We start from the raw sequence: 24,463 nt of genomic DNA on the forward strand, positions 1-24,463 counted from the left end.
TGAGTCTATAAACACTAACATGTGGAATTAGCACATCATGATGAAAGTAGCTTTAATATCTCAAGAACACTCTAAAGAAACGAGCTGCAACTAGACTACAACTTACACCATTATCTTTGGACTGTAATGCAGCTTTATGTCTAAGGCGCTGGGTTAAGGCTCTAGTCTCTTTGGAGGCGTGGGTTCGAATCCCACTGCTGCCAGGTTTTATGCAATTCCCCCATTGTGGGACAAATAAATGTCTGGATACAATCTTGTTAGCAACTGTTTGTGTTATGTGTTTTATTAGTACAGCAGGAGTGAGGGATGGGGAAATTGCCAACATGAGAGATTCAGGCTGCTTATCTCTGACAGCTGGAGAGCTGCAGAGCCTTAACAGAAATCAGGCCTGGCTTTGCATCCTGGCAAACAGGAGGACAGGCTAACGTTACAGAGTCTTTCCTGATCATTGTAAACTGTTGATGTGTTATCAGTCCCTGCTGGAACATTGTGTTCAGTAACATTAGCACAGTTTAAGGAGGATATAATATTGGTTATTGTTCATGTAAAATGTGGCTGGCAACTGGCAGCGATATCTGTGGAGAAGATGCAGGGTTAATAAAAAAACCCAGCTTGTGAATGATCATTTTGTCATTGAGGGTTTGGGTTTTTTGTTGTCTTGCCATATGACCCACTCTCTCTTGAGATCCAGCTCATGGACTCATTTTCTTATAAAAATCATTGGTATCATTTTAAAATCATTGTTCTGTCAAATATGGCAAGTGATCCTGCCCCAAATGCAGGAAAAACAAGCCCAAAACCATGATACTGTCACCACTGCACCACCAGTTTTTACAGATTGGCCCAATTTTCATGGAACAAATGATGTTTAGCTCATCTCTAGCTTGCACTGCACAGCACTATGTTCTTAAAATTTCACCAATGTTGTTTTTTTTCTGTAAAATAGAACATATTTTAAAATAGAACACCAATGACTTGGTATGTGCCATGTGGATAATGTGTGCAGATGTATTATTTATTTATGTATTTAGAAGTTTGAGAGCATTTAGAGTTAGACATTATTAATGCCTACAGTACAGTGATTGATGTCTACAGACAAAGATCTATGAAGGCCATATATGCAACTAAGAGATTGACCACTATGTTAAAGTGTTAAATAGTAGTTAGATTTCATCCTTTTGATGATATGTCAGTGAAAACAGAACCTGTTAGGTTTACTGTGGTTAATGTGGTTAAATAATGCCTTCTACCTCCTCCTCTTCATCAATTAATACTATTTCCAATTGTCTAAATTCTATTTGCTTTTAAATTACAAAGTTTGAAGCTACAAAACCCAGAGCATAGTGTTCTATTTATTGTCTGGCTAAATATTGAAACTGTTAAACGTATAATTTGACTAGGTCCCTCAACAGCAGACGTGTGGCACCACAATTATTATGAGAACGTGTGATTCATAGTATGACTCACAGCTTCATTGAGAGAAAGAACTGCTCACCATAGTTATTTGTTCTTCCTGCTGAATCTGTAATAGTTTTGCTAACTGACTATACTACACTTGAACACCTTTGGTGTAAAAGTTCCTTTCCAGACAGAAGCTAACATTAAGTAGGTTGTGCTCCTTGTAGTTAGAGCAATATGTCTGATAAAAACAGACCTGAAGCTGACTTTTTGTTGCTCTAGTTACTCTTATTATGCCAGGTTCATAAATATTGGAACAATGAGAAGTTGTTTTGGCGTTTGGCCTCTGTACCACCAAACTGAATCTGAAATGAAACACTGACGTCAAGAAGCTATAGATAGTGCCTTGAAAAAGTATTCATAACCCAACTTATTAACATTTGCTCACCTTACAACCTCCAACTTATTATTTAGATATTTTATGTGATAGACCAGGGGTGGCCAAACTTTTTTCGGGGAGGGCCAGATTTGATAATGCGAAAGTCTCCGAGGGCCAACAGTCCCTCATGTCATTATTTTAAACAATAAAAACTGTGTATGCTGTTTTGTAATATGTTACATCTTACACAGCAAACAAAATAACATCTTAGCATTCAGATGAACAGATCAGAAAATGTATATGAATATACAGCATAAATTTAAAACTTTCAGAAACTGATAACAGAGCAACAAGTTATTGACTCTACTGTGAAGGTGAGATCTGATCATATGTGGCAGGTCTGGTTTAGGAGCAGCAGACATCAGTAAAATGTCAGGTAGACCAGGTGGGAGCCATTTAGTGCTGATCTCAAAGGGTCTGTAATTTAATGTTTACACAGGTTTGCAGTGCATGGCAACGAGACGTAAAAACGTGATGACGTGCCTTACGACAGATGTGTACTGAATGACGGAGCCTTTTTGAGAGAAGTGCCGCGTGTAACTGTACAGCTGACAGTTTAACAACAGAGAACGCTAACAAGCAAAGACGGACTGCTCTGCCGCTCCAGTAAAACATCACAGTTTATAACAGTTTGCTCACACGACACAAACTAATTCATGATTTACAAATGTTCGCATATCTGGAGAGTTGCTTTTATCCAGCCGCCGGTAAAAAGGCCCGAGCAGGCTGCCGGCCAGGACGCAGCAGGGAGCAACGAGCGTCCCTCTCTCTCTCTCCATCATGTCGCTTTAACTTCTCTAACGGCTCCAGCATCGCTCCCTGCTGCCCGGCGCGGGCAGGAGCGGGCAGCAGGGAGCGACACGATGGACAGGGAGGGAGAGGGACGCTCCGCTCCACTCCCCTGCGCTCCTGGAGCCCCCAGTACTCCGGCACATTTCCCAGAGAGGGACGCTCATTGCTGCACGGGGAGGTTGCTCTCTGGCCGGGCAGCCCGCTCCCATGCGCCCCGTCCAAGAATTCTAATAATAAATATAAAATCCGACCGCGGGCCGCGGTTGGCCCTCGGGCCGTAGTTTGGACACCCCTGTGATAGACCAACACAAAGTAGCACATCATCATGAAGTGGAACAAAAATGATACCTACCAACACACATCAGTTTTCTCTCTTGAGATGCTTCATGGGTCTTTAGTGTAGCTGCCTTCATTCTTGTTGTTAGTAGATGAACAGCAGCTCTGTTTGGTTGAGATTAGGTGACTGACTAGTCCGTGAGGAATATCCCAGTTCTTTGTCCTGAGAAACTTCTGGGGAGCTGTCACTGTATGTTTTGAGTCATTATCCATCTACAAATTGACTGAAGCCCTTAACCTTCAGCATTCGGCTGAACTCTGGCATTATTAGGAATAAGTTGGCTTGACCTGAACAGTGACCCCACAGCAGAGCAGCTTCATGGTGTTCTTTTGAAGCTACAGAAATTCACCTTGAAAGTGTAAATATATGGCAGGCTTATCTTCTACTGTGTGATGTCAGTTCTAACAGCACTTTCTCCCCTGTGTTTGTGTGTGTGTAGCTGGGGTACACAGGGGGACTTCACCACCACCCAGCCTTTACCTGCTGTGAAGGTGAAGCTGTTCACTGAGAGCACAGGGGTGCTGGCCCTCGAAGATAAGGAGCTGGGGAGGGTAAGAGATGATTCATTTACTCTAAGTTATTTCACTCGTGTACAACTTGTAATGATCACAAAATGTTATTACTTTATCACAGGTCGTGCTCCATCCAACCCCAAACAGTCCCAAACAGTCTGAGCTCCACAAGATGACAGTGTCTAAAGGCTGCCCAGACAGTGACCTCAAGATCAAACTGGCTATTCGCATGGACAAACCACAGAACATGAAGCATTGTGGGTAAGTGGCAGCAATATTCTTCTATTTCAACAAAGCAAAAAAACTATGTCATATGCAGTATCCAAAGACACCAACCACCCCCAACCCATCTGATCAATAACAGGGTTATTGTTAGCATAGCATATGGTTTGAATACACAACACTATGAAAAGCTGTTCCTTATTCTAACATGATGTATTATGTATTATAAAATAAGATCATCTAATTATAACCTAAAAACTTTTATAATAAACACAAAGACAATGGCGGGAATTGTACGCAGCCAGTATGATGACAATTCAATTGAAGGATTCACATAGAATCCCCAATGTGAACTATAATTTGGTGAGTGTCTACCCTAACATTCAATGTTCATTTTGTGTCATAGTTCCTTTTGTTTAATCCCAGTTTACATAAATTCTGAAATATTTTTTGTACAATTTTGTCAAAGGCATTTTGTATCCAGCATGGAAACCTGATAGTGCTGCATTGGTCATTCATGCAAGGTTCACCTCTTTACCATGCTCAGACCCCTGATCTTTTTTAGTCTTTGTCTAAGTAACTCAAATATTTCAGTATGCCCAGTTTTTACCTGCTTCTAACATTAACTTTGAGGACAAAATGTTTACCTGCTGCATACATATATATCCCACCCACTGACAGATGCCATGGTAACCAGATAATCAGTGTTATTAACTTCACCTGTCAGAATGTTACGGCTGGGTGTTAACAGTCTCAGTATAGGGCATCTGTCAGTATGTTTCTTTAACAGAATTATATATTTATTTATTATGTGACTTGAGGAAACTGTACAAATAGGTGTTGAGAAAACCTTTTTATGCATTAACGCTTAAAAGCATATTTCTCTTATTAGACTTCAATTCTGTGCAGTCTATTTAATAGAGTAGTGTGTAAGTACAGGATTTCAATAAATCTTATTAAAAGTGTTCTACAGTATCTAGATACTGCTCTGCCTCCCTCTTGTGTTGACCTGTGATGTTCAGCTCTATCCATTGATAGTAGGATTGGATAAATGGGCACATTGTTTGCTGCAATATGAAGTCCTGCACCTTAATGGCTAGAAGAAAGAGAAAAGTCAGACATGTCTTTGTGCAGCATGACACAGTAAAAACGACAAAGAGGAAAAAGCTAATTTGAATTTAATTATGTATTCTTTATTCTCCTCCATAGTTCAGATTTACTCTGCTTTATGTTATATACAACATTTCAGCCCCCCCAAAAACGGGTAACATTTGGGCTCCACTTGCAGTCGGTATAAATGGCTAAAAATCATGTCTACATGCCTAAATGCACTTCGTCTTTATGATTGGCTGATTAGATTTTGTATTAATGAGTAGAACAGGTGGAACTAATGAAGTGAGCATACATTAGCAGCTGTGGAACATTAGCTTTTTTGGAGAATCCCATTAATTACCTCCTTTTCACCAGGCCTGCTTTGCCTCGTCAATGTTCAATCCCAATATCAAACAGCATAATGAGTGCTTTCCTCCATCTTCCAGACTGTTGCCTCTGTACTGTAAATACAACATAATTGTCATATTCACACATGGATAACTGTTATCTGTTTACCACATGCACTATAGTGTGTATATATATATATATATATATATTTAGTATGTATATATATTTAGTATGTATAAATATTTAATTTTCATAATAATGGTTTGTAGCTCAAAAAAGTAAAAACACCTAAAAAAAATATATTTTAATGATTATAAATATTTCATATTTTATTTTGTCATTTTATATTACATTTAATATTAGAAATAGAAGATTTTTTTATATCTTATATGCATTTCATTTGAGTAAATTAGACTTCAACAAGCATGCATACTGTGAGTAGTTTAGGCAGACAGCTGATTTGACAGTGATCATGGACAGCCTCCACAAAGAGGGTAAGCCACAGGAGGTTCAGTGTTAAAAAAGAAGGATGTTGGCATAGAAGTGTGTGGAAACATATTAATGGAATGTTGACTGAAAAGTAAAAGGACCATAGCCCTGAAAGGATTGTTGAGATGCTGTGGGTTTCACAGACTGAGGCTGATGTCTGACACACAGACCTCTTCAGGAATGGTCTACAACTCCTGATATCAAGGCACTGGACTACTGCTCAGACAGCGTAGGCCTTTAGCAGCATAGCTATGCTAAAACATAAGAATGTATCGGCCCTGTGACACACGCACGCACGCACACACACAGGCGTATATGAATATGTTGAGAACAAAAAAAAATAAAAATGATCAATCAAAATTATTATCCCATGGAGGTCTGGATTTTGAACCATACTCAAAATAAAAGTGAAAAATCACATTACAGACTGATCCAACTTGAGTGGAAATTCCTCAAGACAAGTCAGAATGAGGCTCAGTAGTGTGTGTGTGGCCTCCACGTGCCTGTATGACCTCCCTACAACACCTGGGCCTGCTCCTGATCAGGCGGTGGATGTTGTCCTGATGGATCTCCTCCCAGACCTGGATTAAAGCATCAGTCAACTCCTGGACAGTCTGTGGTGCAACGTGGTGTTGGTGGATGGAACGAGACATGATGTCCCAGATGTGCTTGATTGGATTCAGGCTGAGAGCACTGACAAAATGCAAAAGTGAGCGAAACATCAGTCAGGATGAGAAAAGATAAATGGTCTGTGGTCAGCACCTGCAGAACCTCTCCTTTATAGGGGTTGTCTTGATAATTGCCTCTCATTTCCACTTGTTGTCTGTCACAATCAGTGTTGCTTTGTAACTGGACAGGCTGATTTCATAGACGTGTGATTGACTTTACATTGTGTTCTTTAAGTGTTCCCTCAATTTTTTGAGCAGTGTATATATAAATATGTGTATGTAGTGTAAATCCATTTGTGACTTGTCAGTCTGCTGTGCTTTTTAGGCATCGCTCTGCTGTCTGTAGCTGTGAGAACTTGCATTTCTCCCTCCCTCTCATCCCTCCATATGCTTTTTTGTGGGGGCCTTGAAGGAGGCTGCTGGGTTTCCCTCTTAAGATCCTCACGCCACCTCCATGTACTACTCTGCTCACACACTCAGATCTGCACAGTGAACAGACAGGGCATTCATGTCTCGCCTCGTGGTTGCTGGTTTATTTGGGACGACAGGCAGGAGCAGCTCTGGGAGGGGCCGGGGGCAAAGGCAGACAGCACGGCAGGTCAAGGCAAATTTGAGGCACATTCACCAGGCAAGGCTGGGAGCACCGCAGGCAGATCAAGCTGGGGTCTTCACCCTCAGATGTTCTTTTAAAATCAAAGCTCTTTTCCTTCTGCAGCATGTTTTCCTGTCATATCTGAAGGAAAAGTCAACACAGTACGCCTCAGGACTTGCAGAACACATGCATTTATACAAGGGAAAAAAACACTTTCTTTCGTTTTTCTGATCAGGAACAGGAAAATCTGTGGTTTTTATGACCAAATTTTCACTTTTTAAATACTCCTGAAAAGTAAGCAAAAAATTAAATAAGAAATACTGCCAAGTTTTTAAGTTTGTTAAAGACAAGAGTTTTGAGATATGTGACTGTGTTAGCAACACTTCAAATCTATATAAATAATGGATGTCAGAATTTGCAACACAAAGATACAAAAAAGATAAAGAAAAAGATAAGATAAAGTTTCTTTTGGTGACAAATGTTAAAAATCATTCAGCAGTCAGCAATGTTAAAAACCACAGACCAGGGCTGAAATGTGGGTGATAAGTTGACCTAATACCACCTTAAAAACAAAGACAGAACATAATGTCTCAGCAGGATTTGGACAAACTTTTATCGAGTACTGTAATAGCGTCTTCACAGGTCTTCCCTAAAAGACAGCTGCAGCTTTAAAATGCTGCTACATGCACGTGCATTTGTTTGTATAAATTATATTATTTGACCACATAACTCCAGTTCTCTGGTGGCTTCCTCTAAAATATTTGCTACTATTTCTGGTTTCTGTTTTGCAAGTTTTTTTTTTTTACTCTTATTTATTTATTTGTGTTTGGTTTTTGTTAGATATTGTATTGCTGTTAAAATGCATCACTGGTCTTCTAAAAAATTACAAACTATCCCAACCTCTCACATCATATGGGACAGGTCTGCTGTCTGTCCTCATGTTAGTATCTGATGATATATGGAACAAAAACAAAGGAAGCTGCAAGTCTACTAAAACACTAATTTTAGATCTAGACCAAAGAATATTATGTTTGCTGCTGCCTTTAATGAAGTTACTATTCATACACTGCAGTGTGACTTTTATTTTGCTATTTTATACCTGATTTATTCCGGTTTTGCTCTTGATTTCACATTTGCCTTGTTTTTTATATAGTGTGTTTAAATAATATTACATTAAATTATGTTTAATGTAATGCACTTTAAGTTGAATTTCTGAAATGATGTGATGTGACTGGCTGCAGTAGGGGAAGTCTACCAGCAGAGGTCAGTAGATGCACTCCACAAGAGACCTTGCTGTAGATTGAGACATCAGTCTTGGCATTGCAAAGAGAAACATAAAAGGTCACAGAGTGAGACATCTCTGTTGATAAAATCCATTGTCTCCTCTCCACAGGTACCTCTGGGCTATTGGCAAAAACGTGTGGAAACGATGGAAAAAAAGATTCTTTGTGCTGGTCCAGGTAAGCACAGTGACATCATTTTATTTAGTCATATGGTTTCATACATCAGTAACACAAAGACACAATGAGTGGAGTATTTACAAAAACAACAACAAAAAAAAAACTACAGCACCACTACAGTCCTCATTTTGTCACATGCATTTCTAATAAACTTGCTGTCACTGTTAAGTGTGACAGCTCAGTCTCGCATGGTGTCACCTCCTGTGCAGACGGTTACAATGTTGATTACGAGGATACAAGTTTTACAAAAACAAATGAAGTGTATCATTCTTTCGATTTGGGTCACCACCTCCAATACTCATTTCCTTAACTTTTAAAACTAATTTTGCACAGGTGTTAATTGCCAATGAAGGAGTAATTAATAAAAAAGTTAAATAAGTAAAATATCATCCACACATTGTTGTTCCTGCTTTGCAGATTTATTTTATTTGTAAACTCGCTCTGTGCTATTGAAGGTTTTTTTTTTTCATTCAGACATGCTCATAATATATTTCATTGCCACCAGCAAAATTAGATAGTACATCCAAACAGCTGTGTCACATGTTTGGTTTGGATCCTGTAAAAGGAAGAAAAAAAAAATCAAAAGTTCATTCAAAAATAAACTCATGCTATGACAGCCCATGAAGCAGCTATGCCCTATTGCCTCAGACCTCTATGTGTTGCATTGGTATTAATTCAAGTTGTCCATGGCCCATTCCTTGTGTAATATCACTTTTTTAACACAAGGTGGTGTTGTGAGCCTAGTCTGGAGTGTAGTCTGTCCTTATTTTTCAAACTTACATTCATTATTTTACAATCATGGAGAAGGTGCATCTGATGTACTGGTTAGGGCAATTTGTCCATCATAATCATGGACTGAGTTGAGTTTAGTTGCCTGCAAGACAAGCAATGAGCAGCCCCTCTGCTTTATGGCTATAATATTTTCATTGGCCACATGTTGTGTGTGTGTGTGCTGTTAGAAAGAGAGATGCAGCCAAGCTGTCTTCCCTCGGCTGTCAGAGGAATGATGGAGAGGCCAAGCAGGCTTTTGTCAGGAGACGGGGGGGGTGTGGGTGGGTTTAGGGGAGGCTGGCGGTGGTGGTGGTGGTGGTGGTGGTGGTAGCGGCCATTTCCTGGTGGCTCTACATGGGGAGGTGGGCAGCAGCAGGCAGGAGGGGTGGGGGGTGGTGGTGGTGGGAGGCCTGTCTCTTGTGCGTCGGAGAGGATATGTCTCAGAGCTACAAGTTGACAGGGGATTGACAAAGTCGAGTGAACACTAGCTGGCCTAACACTTGCAGCTAGAAAATCCTGAGCACCGCCAACTTGAAGCCTTTCACTTGCTCCCAGCTAAATATATAGCAAGTGACAAATACTGGTCAATAGACTGCGCATTCATGTGTGTGTGTGTTTGTTTTTAATGTTGGTTTGTGTATGTGCATGGCTGTTTGTCTTGAGGAGCAGAGACACTATCAGGTTGTGGGTGCACTGTTGCTGTTTTGCAGAGACCATAGTGTTGTTTTTCCTTTCATAGCAATCTTATTTAACATTTTGTATCTCCCTTCTGTCTGCTGTCTGTCTTTATCTCAACCTAATGCTATTTGTTCTATACTGGTTTTGTATTTTACATAACTTTTGGAAAAGAAACCAACTCTTTTCATAATTGAACACAAAACATAAAATTAAATTTGGAGTTCCCCAAGGTTTGATTTAGGGCCCTCCACTCTTTAACATCTAACAGACAAAAATTATTGATTGCTGTTATTGTTATTCTCACTACCTTAAATCTTATATTGGGGCTCAATGCGAAGGCCCAATGCATTTGAAAAGCTCACACTAATTCTTTCTATTTTGAACGCTAAATAATAAATAAAATTGTAGTGAACAAAAATACATTTGTTTTACATGATGTAAATGTGGCTATAAAACCTACAGATAAAACCCAGATTTTTGACTGCAAGTCAATGCATGACTCCATCATTATTCATTATTCAATAATTTGGGTCCCCATGGATATAAAGGGGATCAATTGATTTTTAAAATGCTTAAGCAACCTGCTGGGCTAAAAAAAAACCCACCTGGAAGTGTCAAAACTTGCAGCTCCTAATGTTTCCACTGGAGGGTGACTCCAATACCCATAGACCACCTCCATGTAAAAATGTCCAACAGAAACCAACAGGTTTACAGGCTGGTATAAAACTGTTTTGGTCTCTATCGCTATAATTCATACAGAAGCCTAGTTGGCAGTACAATATCCTAGTCCATATTGTGAAGAGACTTAAGTTGATGTTATAAGAGAACCAATGATTAGCTTTGTCTGTGTTGAGTTACTACAGCCTGGTAATCTGACTATATGAGATGTGGTCACATAAACAAAGGAGGAAATGCTAAACAAAGAACTGTGAGCATGCAAAGTGGCAACAGTTGCTAATTGAAACATTATTGATTATTCAATGGAAGTTACTACCAAGAAGTACAGTCTGAAACCAAAGAGCAAAGTTAAGCCTCTGCTCCATCATTGATGCTACATGGTGGTGGGTGGGTTTTTGCACCACATTAATTACTGACTGATTGCCTCACATTTTTCATTTAAAATTTTATCTGGAAAACAGTGAGGAGAATATTTCAGCGGCAATTTCTTCCTCATTGATGTTACTCAGTGTCCATATCTGTCCATAGGACATTGTTTCACAAGTTTTGTTCTTTGTTCTGATGCAGTTTGGTGAATCTCAGTCGTGCTTCCATGTGCTTTTTATACAGAAGAGTCTTTCTCCTGGTAACCCTTCAAACAAACTGTACTTGTTCAGTCTTCTAAGTGTGCTGTCACATTAACACTGAGCATGCTCAGTGAGGTCTGTAGGCTCTGACGTGTAGCTCTTGGGTGTATTTCATGTAGCTCTTGGGTGTATTTCTCTGATATTGGGGAGAATTAGCTGGGACGTCCACTCCTGTGAAGACTGACAGCTGTCTTGAATGTTTCTACTTGTGAATAATCTTTCTCACTGCAGAACGTTGAACTCCAAATAGTTTGAAATGGTTTTACAAGTCTTTCCAGATTGATGTGCAGCAACAGTTGCTTCTCTAACACCATTGTTTATGTCTTTAAAGCAGCAAACTGTCAAAACGTCTGTTTTTATAAAGGTCTGTACACCTGCTAAATAAATTGCATGGTAGAAAAGTTTGACTTTGTTATTTGTCTAAGGCTGTATTTGCCTAATACTGAGACCTATAAAAGGAACCATTTTATTTAAAATATTTAAACGGTTTACAAGAAAGTCAAAGTTTTGTTGTCAGTAGTATGCATGCAGCAGTATGTATTTTTTGAGGGCCTAAAGTGTTATCATATTTATGATTGCTTGGCAGCAACGTCAGATGACTGTCTTCTTCTAGACACTTGTCTCTCATTTGCTCTCTTCTTCACTCTGTTCTTCTCTTTCCCATCATCCATTCATCCTTCTCTTCCACCTGCACATAATAATTTTTCTCCCATCCTCCTCTGCTCTGTGCTGTTTCCTCAGATCACCTCCTCATCCAGCCTCGCCTGTCAGTCCATAATCAGTGCAGAGCTTGTGACCTGAGTTGCCCCTTCCTCAGAGTGCCCAGGCAGATTACAGATGAGCTAAAACCTCGCGTGTTCATGGCGAAGAGTCAATGAAATCACACATATGTCCACATCTGTCCCCCTTCAGTGCAGTTTGCTTTACTTTAGTTCAAGCCATTTCTTGCCACTTTACATTTTTCTCAATTGTTTTTCTCAACATTTTCTAAAAGCATGCCTCATATTCTCAGAACTATACACACAAATCAAAAACCCTCAATTCTGCAAAATGAAACATTGAATTCTAAACAATGTTATTTCTTCTGAAAATGGGTTTATGTTTTCAAATGACACACACAAACCATCATATGAATAGACATTTAAAAGAACCAGCTGAACACTTATGTGATCAGTGTAAAACACTATGATGAATGGAGTGTTTTCCAATGACTTTTTTCATTCAGTTACACTGACTACAAACAGTACATACATAAGTGTGTTGTAAAATATTCGAGAATATTGTTTTTATACTCAGAACACACAAATACACAGTAAAATGTTATTTTATTTTTCCCACAAAAACAATGTACACAGTGTACATCCCATTCCCATCCCCAACTAACACACAGTTGCACATACACTACATACAAAACAACAGAAGAATTTACTGTATACAGTTACAGTACCAAAAAACAAAAACAAAACAATCCTCCCTTTTGTTGCGGTCTGGCCACAGCACCTCATCCACATCACAAGCAATGTTTTGCCTGGCCAAGCAGCGGGGGAAATATCGCCTAGCATGGTGAATCCAACCATGAAAAGCATCAGCTGCCATATCTCCACATGCGTCCTCCATAGCTTGGAGAAGAAGAGGTATATGCTTTTGTGGATTTCGGTCATACACTTTCTATCACCAGGCAGAAAAAAATCAATAGGATTGAGGTATGGAGAATATGGAGGGAGATAAACAACTAAAAAGCGTGCATGGGCAGTGAACCAGTTACGAACCAGAGCAACCCTGTGGAAACTTACGTTATCCCAAATGACAACGTACCTGAGCTGCTCTGGGCCATCTACCTGATCTGGTGGAATGAGTGTGTTGTGTAGGGTGTTCAGGAATGTGATCAGATGGGTGGTGTTGCAGGGGCCAAGGGTAGCTACTGTACTACTGTACTCAGTAGTACTACAGTACTGTCATTTTCTAGTGGGAGTACATACACCAACCCATTGCTCCAAAACAGAAGAGCTCACCTGTTGCCCTTTTATGCTAAAGCTGTGATTGCTGATTGTAAAACTGTGTTATGGGTGTTTGCCATTGTGATGAGTCAGTGTGCATATTTGAATGACAGTTTGTTCCTTGTGAAAACAAGATATGTTCTGCATGAAAATTGTGCCAAAAGCAGAGAATTGTGTGTACCGTTTTGAAAAAAGTGTGTTTTAGAACCACAATTTGAGTGTAAAGCAGTAATTGTGCTTGTAGTTTAGCAGAATTGGTTCAGGGGGTTGGTAAATGAGTTACATGTTGTGGTCATTGTGTCTCAAGTACCAGAATTTGTGTGTAAACAATTGAGAAAAACTGCAATTCAAATCACTTCATTTCATTTAGGCTTGGTTTACTACTTGTCAGTTAACTTCTGTTAACTCAGTAAAAATCCTTTCAGTCACATCTAGCCACCATCTTTTGCTACACAATTAACTTAGCAGTTGCACATTGCCCAGTATCATCTGATCATGGGACACTAGGGGTCTGGGGTTTGACTCCCCCTGACACTGTGACCTGTTTTGTTGTTGCCTGCGGTTAAGTTTTATTTTCGCTTGTGGTTGGAGTTTGCTGTTTAAGGTTAGATATTAAAAACAGGGTAAGAGGTTAAACAATGATTATGCTTTGTCCTAAAACACACTTCCCCTCTTCAGTCGCTATTTTTGGCCACAATCGTGAGAAGTCCCCACTCCCATGAGTATGTAGAGATGCAGCCAAAGTCTGATTTTAAGGATTGAAATATCTACCTTACGATACATGGTTCTGGCAAGGACAGGCTGTAGAAAACAAGTCCTGCAACTCCTCACCAGTATCAATGTTCATGTTTTTTCTCGATGATGTGAACATAAATGACTGCAGCAGCCTCAGTCACTCTCCCTTCTTTTCTAATTCTTCATCTTTGTCTCTCTCTCTTCTCTGCTGACTGACAGCTGACTGAGAGAGAGAGGCAGAAAGAAAGGAAGCTGGTGTTTTGGGGTGTAGCGGGGGGGGGGGGGGGGGGGGGGGGGGGGTTACTTTAGATTTCTGATTTGCCTTTGTGATGTCCTGGAGGCCGTAGAGCTGCTGTAGAGTAGGTCCGGTTTCCTCCATCCTTTACTTGGCCTCAGGTCTCATCAGTGCTGTAGTGGGGAATCTCATTTGTCACACACACACACACAGGGGAAATCCAACACACACACACACACAGAATGCAGCGGCAGCTAGAGTGAGAGCTGCCACTTGCAGCAGCAGAGGTGGCGACAGCAGTGGATTGGCCAAGCCTGGTGATTTGTGACGACAGGCCAGTATGACTGGCAGCTACAGTAACAGCAGGCCAGCTACAGCTAGCAACAGAGTGTCACTGCACTTCCTGTTAGACACAGGGAGCAGTAACAAGACCACTGCCACAAACCTACACCAGACTTATACTTTATTAAATGGACTGAAAGTGTTCAGCTCTGCTATGACAAACCATATAATTCTGTATTTTCTTTAATAGAAAATCCATGTGAAGGACCATCTTTTTAAGCTTTCTCCAAGAAGCAGATACAACATGGCAGGACCAAACTCTGACACTGATTTCAAAGATCCCAACAACAAAAATAGGAGTGTAAACTTTAAAACCTAGTTTAATAATTTTACAGGGCTAATAATGAAATAGTATTCTGCCCTGTTATTTAAATAGGTTATGTTAGACTAATGCACCTTATACCTCACGATAAGACATTATTCATGCTGAAATATATTACCCTGATTGACATTAACTATCCTTGGTCCATTGCTGTTTATATTACAAATAAGCAGTATAAATCTTCTGCATTAATACTTTAAAGTTTCTTTTGTTGCAGATGACACAGTTTTATATGCCCCAGCCTGCATCTCAGGAGCCCTTTTTTTGTCTACAGTCAGCCATTGATATCATCCAAGAGCACACTATAGTTTAAAGAGGACAGGGAGGGAATGACATGAGAGCTGTGTTACATTAAGTGGACTTCTTATTGTGCAAGTGTGCTCTGATAATCACATTATAAGAGAAGTGGCTGATTTCACAAGTTAAATTAAAATGTTGGTCCAAAATGAAGCACTGATAATGAAGATGTATGTTCCTGACTAGCAATAATTAACACTGAGGCTTTGTGTGTGTGTTTGTGTGCCGATAAATAACTATCTCTTATTTGCAAATATAAAATTCTATTTTTCTACACTATATGGCTTAGCTGTTGCAGATATCCAAGCTGAATCACAGGCAACACATACAGTTTTTATTGTATTTTTGAAAACACTGTATTGTAAAATGAAATATATAGTACATCCAATGTGAGCTGCTTCCATTCATTTGATTTTCAGGTAGGCTACTTTCAAGGGAGAGAAAATATGAGTTTCCCTAATTAACGAGAACCTATAATGACAAAAGTTCAGTGTTTAGTGAAATTATTATTGCAACACCGGACTATAGGATGTTAAATATCTACTGATTCTTCATATTCAAAACGTTCTCACAAAGACCCAGGGTTAGATGATTGAATTTATTTCGCTGACTGATGTTAGTCACAAAAATAGGTTAGATAATCCACATTAATTTATGATGCTTAATAACATAATCACACAAAACCAGTGCACATATAGTAATTTAATGTGTTCTGCATTCAATAATAACAATTAGGTGATACTGTGTAGTTATAGCCTTTTGTTTGTTTTTTGTTTGTTTTTTTGTAACATACTATTTTGAGTCTTTACAAGGGTTTACTCAGTTTAGAAATAGGTGTCTACTAAGTTTTTTAAATATTCTATTAAATTAATTATGCAATTGTTTTTTTTTTCTTCTTCACTCACCTTAGTAAGGTGAAGAAAATGGGCGTTGTGGTTAAAATTGACTCACCAGCATATGAAAGCACTCAGTATTCAGTGTATTTCTGAGCCTTTTGTCCTTCTGTGTGATTGCTGCAGGTCAGTCAGTACACCTTTGCCATGTGCAGCTACAGAGAGAAGAAGGCTGAGCCTGTGGAGTTGCTTCAGCTGGATGGCTACACAGTGGATTACACTGACCCTCAACCAGGTAACGGCAACACACAGCTGTGCAGTGACTGACAACATACTTAAGTGTGTTCTGATTGGCTGCCACTCCACACGTGTAACATGATCAAATGCTCCCATCATCATTTAGACTGGTGTTCTCCGAGCTATCTACTGCATGACAGTGACTTTTACAGTCATTATATGTATCAATTTCTGTTTGTACTCCTGCCTGTATTGCAGCTCATTAATCAGCTGATATTGCAGCACATATCACAAAAACATAATGTGACAGTATATGGATTTCTGCCACCTGTATTTAGCACAGCATCAATAACTCACATTATTTAGTTTCTTCTCCATCCTCTTTCCATTCTAGGTCTCGATGGTGGTCGGACTTTCTTCAACGCTGTGAAAGAGGGCGACACTGTTATCTTTGCCAGTGATGATGAGCAGGACCGTATCCTATGGGTGCAGGCCATGTACCGGGCCACTGGCCAGTCACACAAGCCGGTTCCTCCAACCCAGGTCCAGAAACTCAACTCAAGGGGGGGCACAGCACCACAGCTCGATGCACCTATATCTCAGTTCTGTAAGTTTTCCATAAGATTTTGCCTTTTGCTAACCTGATCCAAAACCGCAGGGATTTTTATTTCATTAGAATAGAAGACAGTGCAGAAGATTGAATACAAATAGCATTAGCTTTTCATATCTGACTCTCCTGTGCTCCATGTCTTGCTCTGTCTTTTTCTGTCCTCACATATTAGTCATGTACTGTACGTGTTCTCTTGTTACCATTCTTATTTCTCTGCGTGCTGCTTGGCTCTTTGTGGTAGAACTTCAGTAGTGTTTAAGTGTTGGTGGCTTTGCTGTGTGTCTTTATGTTTTTCTGTTTGTCCTTCTTTCTTTTCTTCTAATCCCTGACCCTGCTATCTTGTAGCTGGATTAAAGGGTAAGTGCTTCCCTCCCTTTTCATTCTGTCTTTTCTTTCGTTGTCCATCAGTCTTCCTCAATACTCTGTGTCTATCAGAGCACATAAATACAGAGGTACTAACTTTTTCATTGCTTACAATGCATGCAGAAAGGATTTGCTTTGGCTGGGCTTAAAAGATTACCAGCTGTGCAGCACTAGATTCATAGATCAGCTTTTAACACTGCTATATAGTGGTCAGGTTAATTAGGCTTCATTGTGATGCTTTTTGTAAACCATAGCATGTCTCTTTCTGAACATAGATGGTAAAAACTTGCTTTATCACCACCATTACGAGATCAAAAACCTCATTCTGGACTAATACCATTCTCCAAATATTTTATCCTGATCATGGAAAGGTTGCTTTGGTAATTTCCAATACTGATCCTGATACCTAAAATTTTGGTATTGGCTGATCACTAGTGGCAATAAAACAAACCATTACACTAACTTATGCTGTAATCCACTGCCTTCCTTTTTGCAAACACAACACTTCTCAATTAAGCTGAACACTAAAAGAATTTTGGTTTGGAAATGAAGCCCATGCAGTGTCAAAAATCTGCAGTTCAACAGTATAAAATATTATGATACAGTAATATATGGGTATATTGGAGGACAAGAAAACTCTACAAGTCCAGTTTCAAGCCTTGTTTCAATCTCTTAAACAAATGAGAAATTGATATAAATCTATTTATCATTGACTGTTATTTCTCCCTCGGCATAAAAACTGATTGTTTTATCACCCCACACAACACATCCCCTTGATGTCTTCATAAACATCACCTTGATTTATTTCATATATAACTCAAACTCTGTATGGCTTAAAAAACAACATAAACATGGGAACGTAAAATATGATTTGGAAAAGAGTCTGGCATACCAATGGGAACACTTATATGTCTTTATTAAAACACTCCACAAGACACTGCTGCTGTCACAAAGGTGTACACCATGAGATCAACTTTGGGCTTACCTGGTCGAGCAGGTACCCCATAAATGGAGGCTATGGTCCTGATTGCACTGGCTCAGGTTTGAGTCCAGCAGATAACACTGCCCCCACCCCAATTCTTCTGCACTATGAAAGTATCTTTTAAAGGCAAAAAATGTCCCCCCAAAAATCTCCTAACCTCTAGCACAAGTTAACTTCTGATGTTTGCAGCATCCAGTCTGGCTAAAAAGTTTTGTACCGGTACATATGTTATTGTGTGACTTATTTGTTACCTCAACTACAATTCACTTATTACTAGTCTTAAAAATAGAGGAGAAGACAGTCCACTAAGCAATTGTCAAATCAGATGGAGACACAGGTCCACATCTGTACCAAGATATTTTGGTCTGATAATCCTTAAAAATTGATGACACTGTTAGATAATAACAGATTCAAATCAAAAATCATAAAAAAGTTGTGGAATAAAATGTCTGCAGACTTTTTGTAGGATATAAAATACACAAAGCGACTCAAAAAGAAATGGGTGCAGACCAACACGGCCATAAACATAAAGAAGTACTCCTATGTGCATGTGTGTAAGTGAATTTCCTGAGTGAGCTGTTTTTGACACAACCACTGGAGTCCCACTGAGCCCTAGCAGCTGGTAATTACCAAGTTAAAAGTGCCAGGACATGAATAATACAGTGTGGTTACTGCACAATTAAATTGGGCAGCAATCAGTCAATGTTACCAAATAACTACTTGCCAGTTCACACCTGGATCAGCGCAATGAATAATATAACATCATGTCACCCCCCACCCCACCCAACCCGAGCCAAATCAAAATAGACTACATTAAAACATTGTAACAACAAAGACAGGAGCAAGAGTTTGGCTTTCAGCTGCTCTGAGGTGAAATCAAGCTTCACAGTTTACTCCTTCTCTCCTTATGCTGACAATTTAATTTGTTTTGCCATATTTTAATACCACAAAAGAAGCATAATTAAGTCACATGAAAAAGTTTGGAAGGATTTTTTTTTATTTTCCCCCCTTTCATGATATATATTTTTTAATCATGCACATGTGTGAATACTATTTTTCTGCTATTTATATACATTTACATGTATTTTTATACAGTATACACAGTGTATCCAAACAACTGCAAGCCTGTCTTCATATTGTTTATTTGCAAGTTTGTAGTGACATGGTATTCAAAACAGTAAAATACCCACTACAAACATGCTTTTTCATAAATAAACTATAATGAAACCCCTTAATTACAACTCATATACTGTAAAAAGTAAATTGTACTATGTGAACTGCACTCTTTTCTCATATGGACACATGGTCTTGCACTTGAAGCTGAAGGTAGACTGTCGCTAAAGATTAAGCAAAATTTAACAGTAATGGTATAATATATAATGACCATAGTGCTGTTACCATTATATTATATTCAATACAGTATAATACAAGTGTAATATTATAATGTTATTATATGAGATGCCCTGCAATGTTGGTGGTGATGATGTTTTAATGGCCAAACTTTGTTTCAGCTTTCACACAACAACAAATCTAAATGCCAACAAGTTAGCATAGACTCATTTGCGTTCAAGTGTTTTTGGCCACTATTGAAGAAATCAGAGACATGTTTAAGTGGTAATACCTAAAACACATTTCACCAACAGCCCTGATCTTTGGCACCTTAGCCCTATCACGTAATTTGTGTGAAATTAAATAAGTAATAAATAAAATATTGTAGCCTATTACAACCTTTCAACAAACAAATATTTTAGGGAACAAATAAATAAATACATGTTTTATTTTTTTTTCCTCATTGCAATACAACCAAATGCCAGTAAGGGAGCTATCATGGGGGTGACCATGGAAACCAAGACCCAAACAATGCCAACTTGTTTGGGCAGCATTTAGGTGTTGCGTCTGTGCCTAAAAGCATGGAAAAGCAAAACTTAAGTCAAATAGTGTGCAATAGAGTGCAAAAATGAAATGGGCAGATCAGGTTGTAAAGACCAAATGGTGTATTGACAGAGGCTGTGTGTGGGAACCACAGAAGGCTCTATATGTGTTTGTGTGTGTTTCCTGTTCAGTTCAACATAAAAGCAAAGCCACATGCTAAAAAAAGCCCCAAATGCTTTTGACCAGCAAAGCCAGGCCAGGCAAGGCCAAGCGTCCACTGCCTCCCGGTTCCTCTCATCTGGATCTATAAATGAATAGCAGCCATCAATCCCCAGCACAGACGGACAGGGGTGACTAATGTCACTGCACGTTACTGTCCAGTCCTCCCGCCTCCACTCCCGCTCAATAACATCAAACAGACCTGACAGGCCACCAGCTACAGACCAAAGGGGCACGACAATGTCACCTTTTTAGATGTTTTTTGGGGGGTGTGTGGGGGACTTGTTGAGGGGACATAATCAGCTCCCAGCATCCCGCTCTTTGATTTGTTTTTTTGACTGACAGCTGGGGTGCCTTCGATGGGCAGTGAAGAGGACGTTGGCTGACAAATCTCTTGATCGCAGTGGTATAACCTTCATTCACATCCGTCCCGGGTTTGTCATGAGTGACAGGACGGATTGTTTGTCTATTCAAGATCAAAGTTTGAGCATTGTATGATGAGACAAACATCTCATCTCATCTGCTAGTAAACAGGTTTATTTTGAAGACTTCACTGTCCTTGTGTTTCCTCCTTATTGCCTGCGCTCTTTCCTGATTGGTCTCTTATTACCTTCTTTCTGTATTTAATCAATGAGTTTTCCCTTTGTCAAGTTCCTCAGTTTAGCTTTAAGTTTATATTTTGTATATGTTGTTTTCATTTGTTTTTTTTTTTTGCCTCATTCTGCTCCCTAAGTGTTGGACCTGAAGTGTTTGCATTTTGTTTTGACAAAAAACAGGACATTCTACTATGATAATCATATTTTAAAATCCCCTTTCTGTTTATTTTGTGTTGTTTTTTAAAACAGTTCCAGAAAAAGTGTAAAATGAGAAAAACAAAACAAACAAACAAACAAAAAACAACATTGTGTGTCCTGGAAAATGGTGTTGACATTTTCGTTTTTTGATTAAGCTAAAGTGATGTTTAAAATCAGATGAAGCAAGAATGACAGGATAAGAGTATCTGCATTGTACATGTTCCACAACACTGGAGGGTTTTGAACACACCACAAATCAGCTAAAGGGAAAATAACATGCATTAAAATATCAGATATAATCACAAGGTGAGCAAGTAATATTTAGTAAGCTAAAAGGACAACATGTTGATAATAATGTGTTAAACATCAGGATTACATTTCGATGACTGTTGTTGCAGTAGAAAAACAAACACAGATCTTGATAATCCAATGACAGGAAATAGTAAAATTCATAAACATAGAGGAAAATATGTTTTCCAATAAAAAAAATACAAAAATAAAAACAAGCAGTTTCCGTCAGTATACGGTTAATTAAAGGCCACACTGATGGCTGAGAACAATGCCACTGCAGTGAATAAGCATCAAACGCAGAGTGGATAATGTATGAAGTGGGTAGACTGAGAAAATAAACTTTTTACAAACAATATAAATAACCTTGCAGTGTAAACTGCCCACAATTGACAAAGTGACCCTGATCAAGCCTACCACCTCTCCTAAAGCACAAGTGCTCATGTCCATGCAGCCAGCAGCAGCAAGTGCACAGGCAGCTGTCAGTGTTTGTAATCTTCCAGGTATACTCACAAAAACTTGCTCTGGTGGTCTTACACCTCGTCTGCAGAGAAGCAACATGTCAGCAGCACAGCACATGTGCACCACAAGTCAGCCCAATGCAGATACATCAAAAAATGTGTGTTAGCTTTGTGTAAATAAACCTAAAGCAGAGTTACTTTTTTTTGTTCTTCCATGCTTTGTGAGCCTGTCTTCTCCCTCTGTCTTTCTGTGTGTGCCCTCATTGGATGGGAACAGATGCTGATCGAGCCCAGAAACATGGCATGGATGAGTTTATATCAGCCAACCCCTGTAACTTTGACCACGCCTCGCTGTTTGAGCTGGTACAGCGCCTAACCCTGGACCACAGACTCAATGACTCCTACTCCTGCTTGGTAAGAGTTTAGTTAAAAATGGAAATAAGAGTAAAAAAATGCCTCAAAAATTACAAACAGATGGTTACAGCATGAGGATAAACAGCAAGGAAAGGAACCCTGATACACTGATACTGATACTAAATGTTATAACACAAATGGGGGAAGCTAGACACCCTGACACAATCCTTATCTCCACCCATAAAGGATTTTGGCGATTTTCTGCACGAGGGCTGATGCAGCTCCAGCTGTCCAAAAGTCATGTGTGTGAGGGATCTGATATGAACTTTGAACACTTTCTGCAAGTCTCCATATCTGCAGACTTTTCAGGGAAACTTTGCCCATAGTTAACAATAAAACATATTGTAAATAGTTCAATTCAATTCAGTTTTATTTATATAGCGCATATTACAATCAGACATTGTCTCAAAGCGCTTCACAGGAACCCCCCTAAGAGCACTGTGGCAAGGAAAAACTCCCTTTAAGAGGAAGAAACCTTGAGCAGGACCCGTCAACTTAAGGGGGAACCAGTCCTGCTGCTAGTCAGAGAGGATGAGGGAGAGAGAGAGAGAGAGAGAGAGAGAGGATGAAGGAGAAAGAGAGAGAGAGAGAGAGAGAGAGAGAGGAGCAAACATGATACAAACATGATACAGTACAGAGCAAACATGACAGCAAGATGAAACAGTGATATATTGTAATGATATCTATATATATCGTCGGTCCATAAGTAGGAATAGTAATTTGATAGTAAAGATGAGCAGCAGGGGCTAGTGAAGTCGATGAGCACAGGAGAGACTGCAGGTCAGTATGCAGGTCTTGAGACCTGCAAAGAGAGAGAGCGAGAGCGAGGCACAGAACTACAAGGAAGACAGTTAACACAGATTATGAGACGATATTACCCAGTATGATCCAGACTAAGGAGAGTGGAGGAGAGGTCAGAGGGTGTTCAGAGGAACGTGTTTGTGCCCCCCGACAACGTAGAGCAAGAGAGACTTCACGGGCCGGACTGCAGGTCATCATCCAGGTCTTGAGACCAGTGTGAGCCAGACTAAGGAGAGAAAAGGAGAGGTTAGAGGGTGAGAGGGTAACTGCTCAGTGGATCATGTTTGTGCCCCCCGACAACGTAAAGCAAGAGAGACTTCACGGGCCGGACTGCAGGTCATCATCCAGGTCTTGAGACCAGTGTGAGCCAGACTAAGGAGAGAAAAGGAGAGGTTAGAGGGTGAGAGGGAAACTGCTCAGTGGATCATGTTTGTGCCCCCCGGCAGCCTGTACAATAGTACAGGCTGCATTGTACTAGACCTCACACATGGTACAGGGAGGAAAGCTACCACCCTGTCTGTGAATTACAACCTCTGGATACTCACTCTATGTAAGTGTGTAATAAGCTAAGCAATGCTTATACACCAATCAGCCATAACATTCTGACAGGTGAAGCAAATAACGTTATTATCTGGTTAGTTCCTGTGAAGAGGTAAGTTATATTTGGCCATCCATAAGTAGACATTTTAGAAAACACTGCATAAATGCAGTTATATTTTTCTAAACAAACACATGTAAAATGTATTATTGTCATAATAATAATAATCCTATTGATTTTGAATTTTATTTCAACAATGTGGTTTTTTTCGACTTCATGACAAGTTTATTAGCAATAAACTAAAGCAGTGTTATACATCCATCATGTTTCTACATTCTTTATTATTAATTGACAAAGCCACATGCTGGAGAATTAGCAACAGTAGTCAGTCATATGACAAACCAATAGCTAATATAGCAGTGGATGCAGACCTGTATGGCATTTCTGTGGAATCACAGGAGTGTGTGTGTTTTGTTTTACCTGCAGGGCTGGTTCAGTCCCGGTCAGGTGTTTGTCTTGGACGAGTACTGCGCTCGCTATGGCGTCCGAGGCTGCCATCGGCATTTATGTTACCTGAGCGATCTGTTGGAAAGGGCAGAGAATGGAGCCATGATCGACCCCACGCTGCTGCACTACAGCTTCGCCTTCTGTGCCTCCCACGTCCACGGGAACAGGTATGAAGTTCTTTTGTTTTTTTTGTTTGTTTGTTTTATTCTGCACGGATAAACTGCTCCTGGTTGCTGCTGAAACACTTGAATGATAAAAGCTTGAACAGAACCCGTCAACATATACATAATGCAACCCCTCCCCTCTGTTTTTTATGTTAAGTTTTTATGCTTTATTTCTTCTGGTAATATTTTTGCATGCTCACTTTTCCTCTTTCTTTTGTCTTTTTTTCCCCCCATTTGTATAACCTCTTTACCTCGTGCACTGTAAATTGCCTTACCTCCAATGTCCCAAACCCCTACATATCCACATAACCACACCTAGCCAGCGCGTGTCTGAGTTGTTAACCTGGCCG

General features: G+C 39.6%; 1 protein-coding gene across 1 annotated transcript in view; it reads left to right on the plus strand.

Moving 5' to 3' along the window:
- The window catches only part of cadpsa (Ca2+-dependent activator protein for secretion a), a 158,598-nt gene that overhangs the window by 71,562 nt on the left and 62,573 nt on the right, over positions 1-24,463 (plus strand). Inside the window, exons 7-13 of the mRNA XM_028406129.1 lie at positions 3,406-3,517; positions 3,600-3,739; positions 8,283-8,349; positions 16,050-16,158; positions 16,495-16,707; positions 21,967-22,103; positions 23,929-24,116. Coding sequence (XP_028261930.1) covers positions 3,406-3,517; positions 3,600-3,739; positions 8,283-8,349; positions 16,050-16,158; positions 16,495-16,707; positions 21,967-22,103; positions 23,929-24,116 — 966 coding nt within the window. The remainder of the gene's footprint in view (positions 1-3,405; positions 3,518-3,599; positions 3,740-8,282; positions 8,350-16,049; positions 16,159-16,494; positions 16,708-21,966; positions 22,104-23,928; positions 24,117-24,463) is intronic.

This window comes from Parambassis ranga, chromosome 5 (genome assembly GCF_900634625.1).
Source record: "Parambassis ranga chromosome 5, fParRan2.1, whole genome shotgun sequence".
NCBI classification, from domain to species: Eukaryota; Metazoa; Chordata; class Actinopteri; family Ambassidae; genus Parambassis; species Parambassis ranga.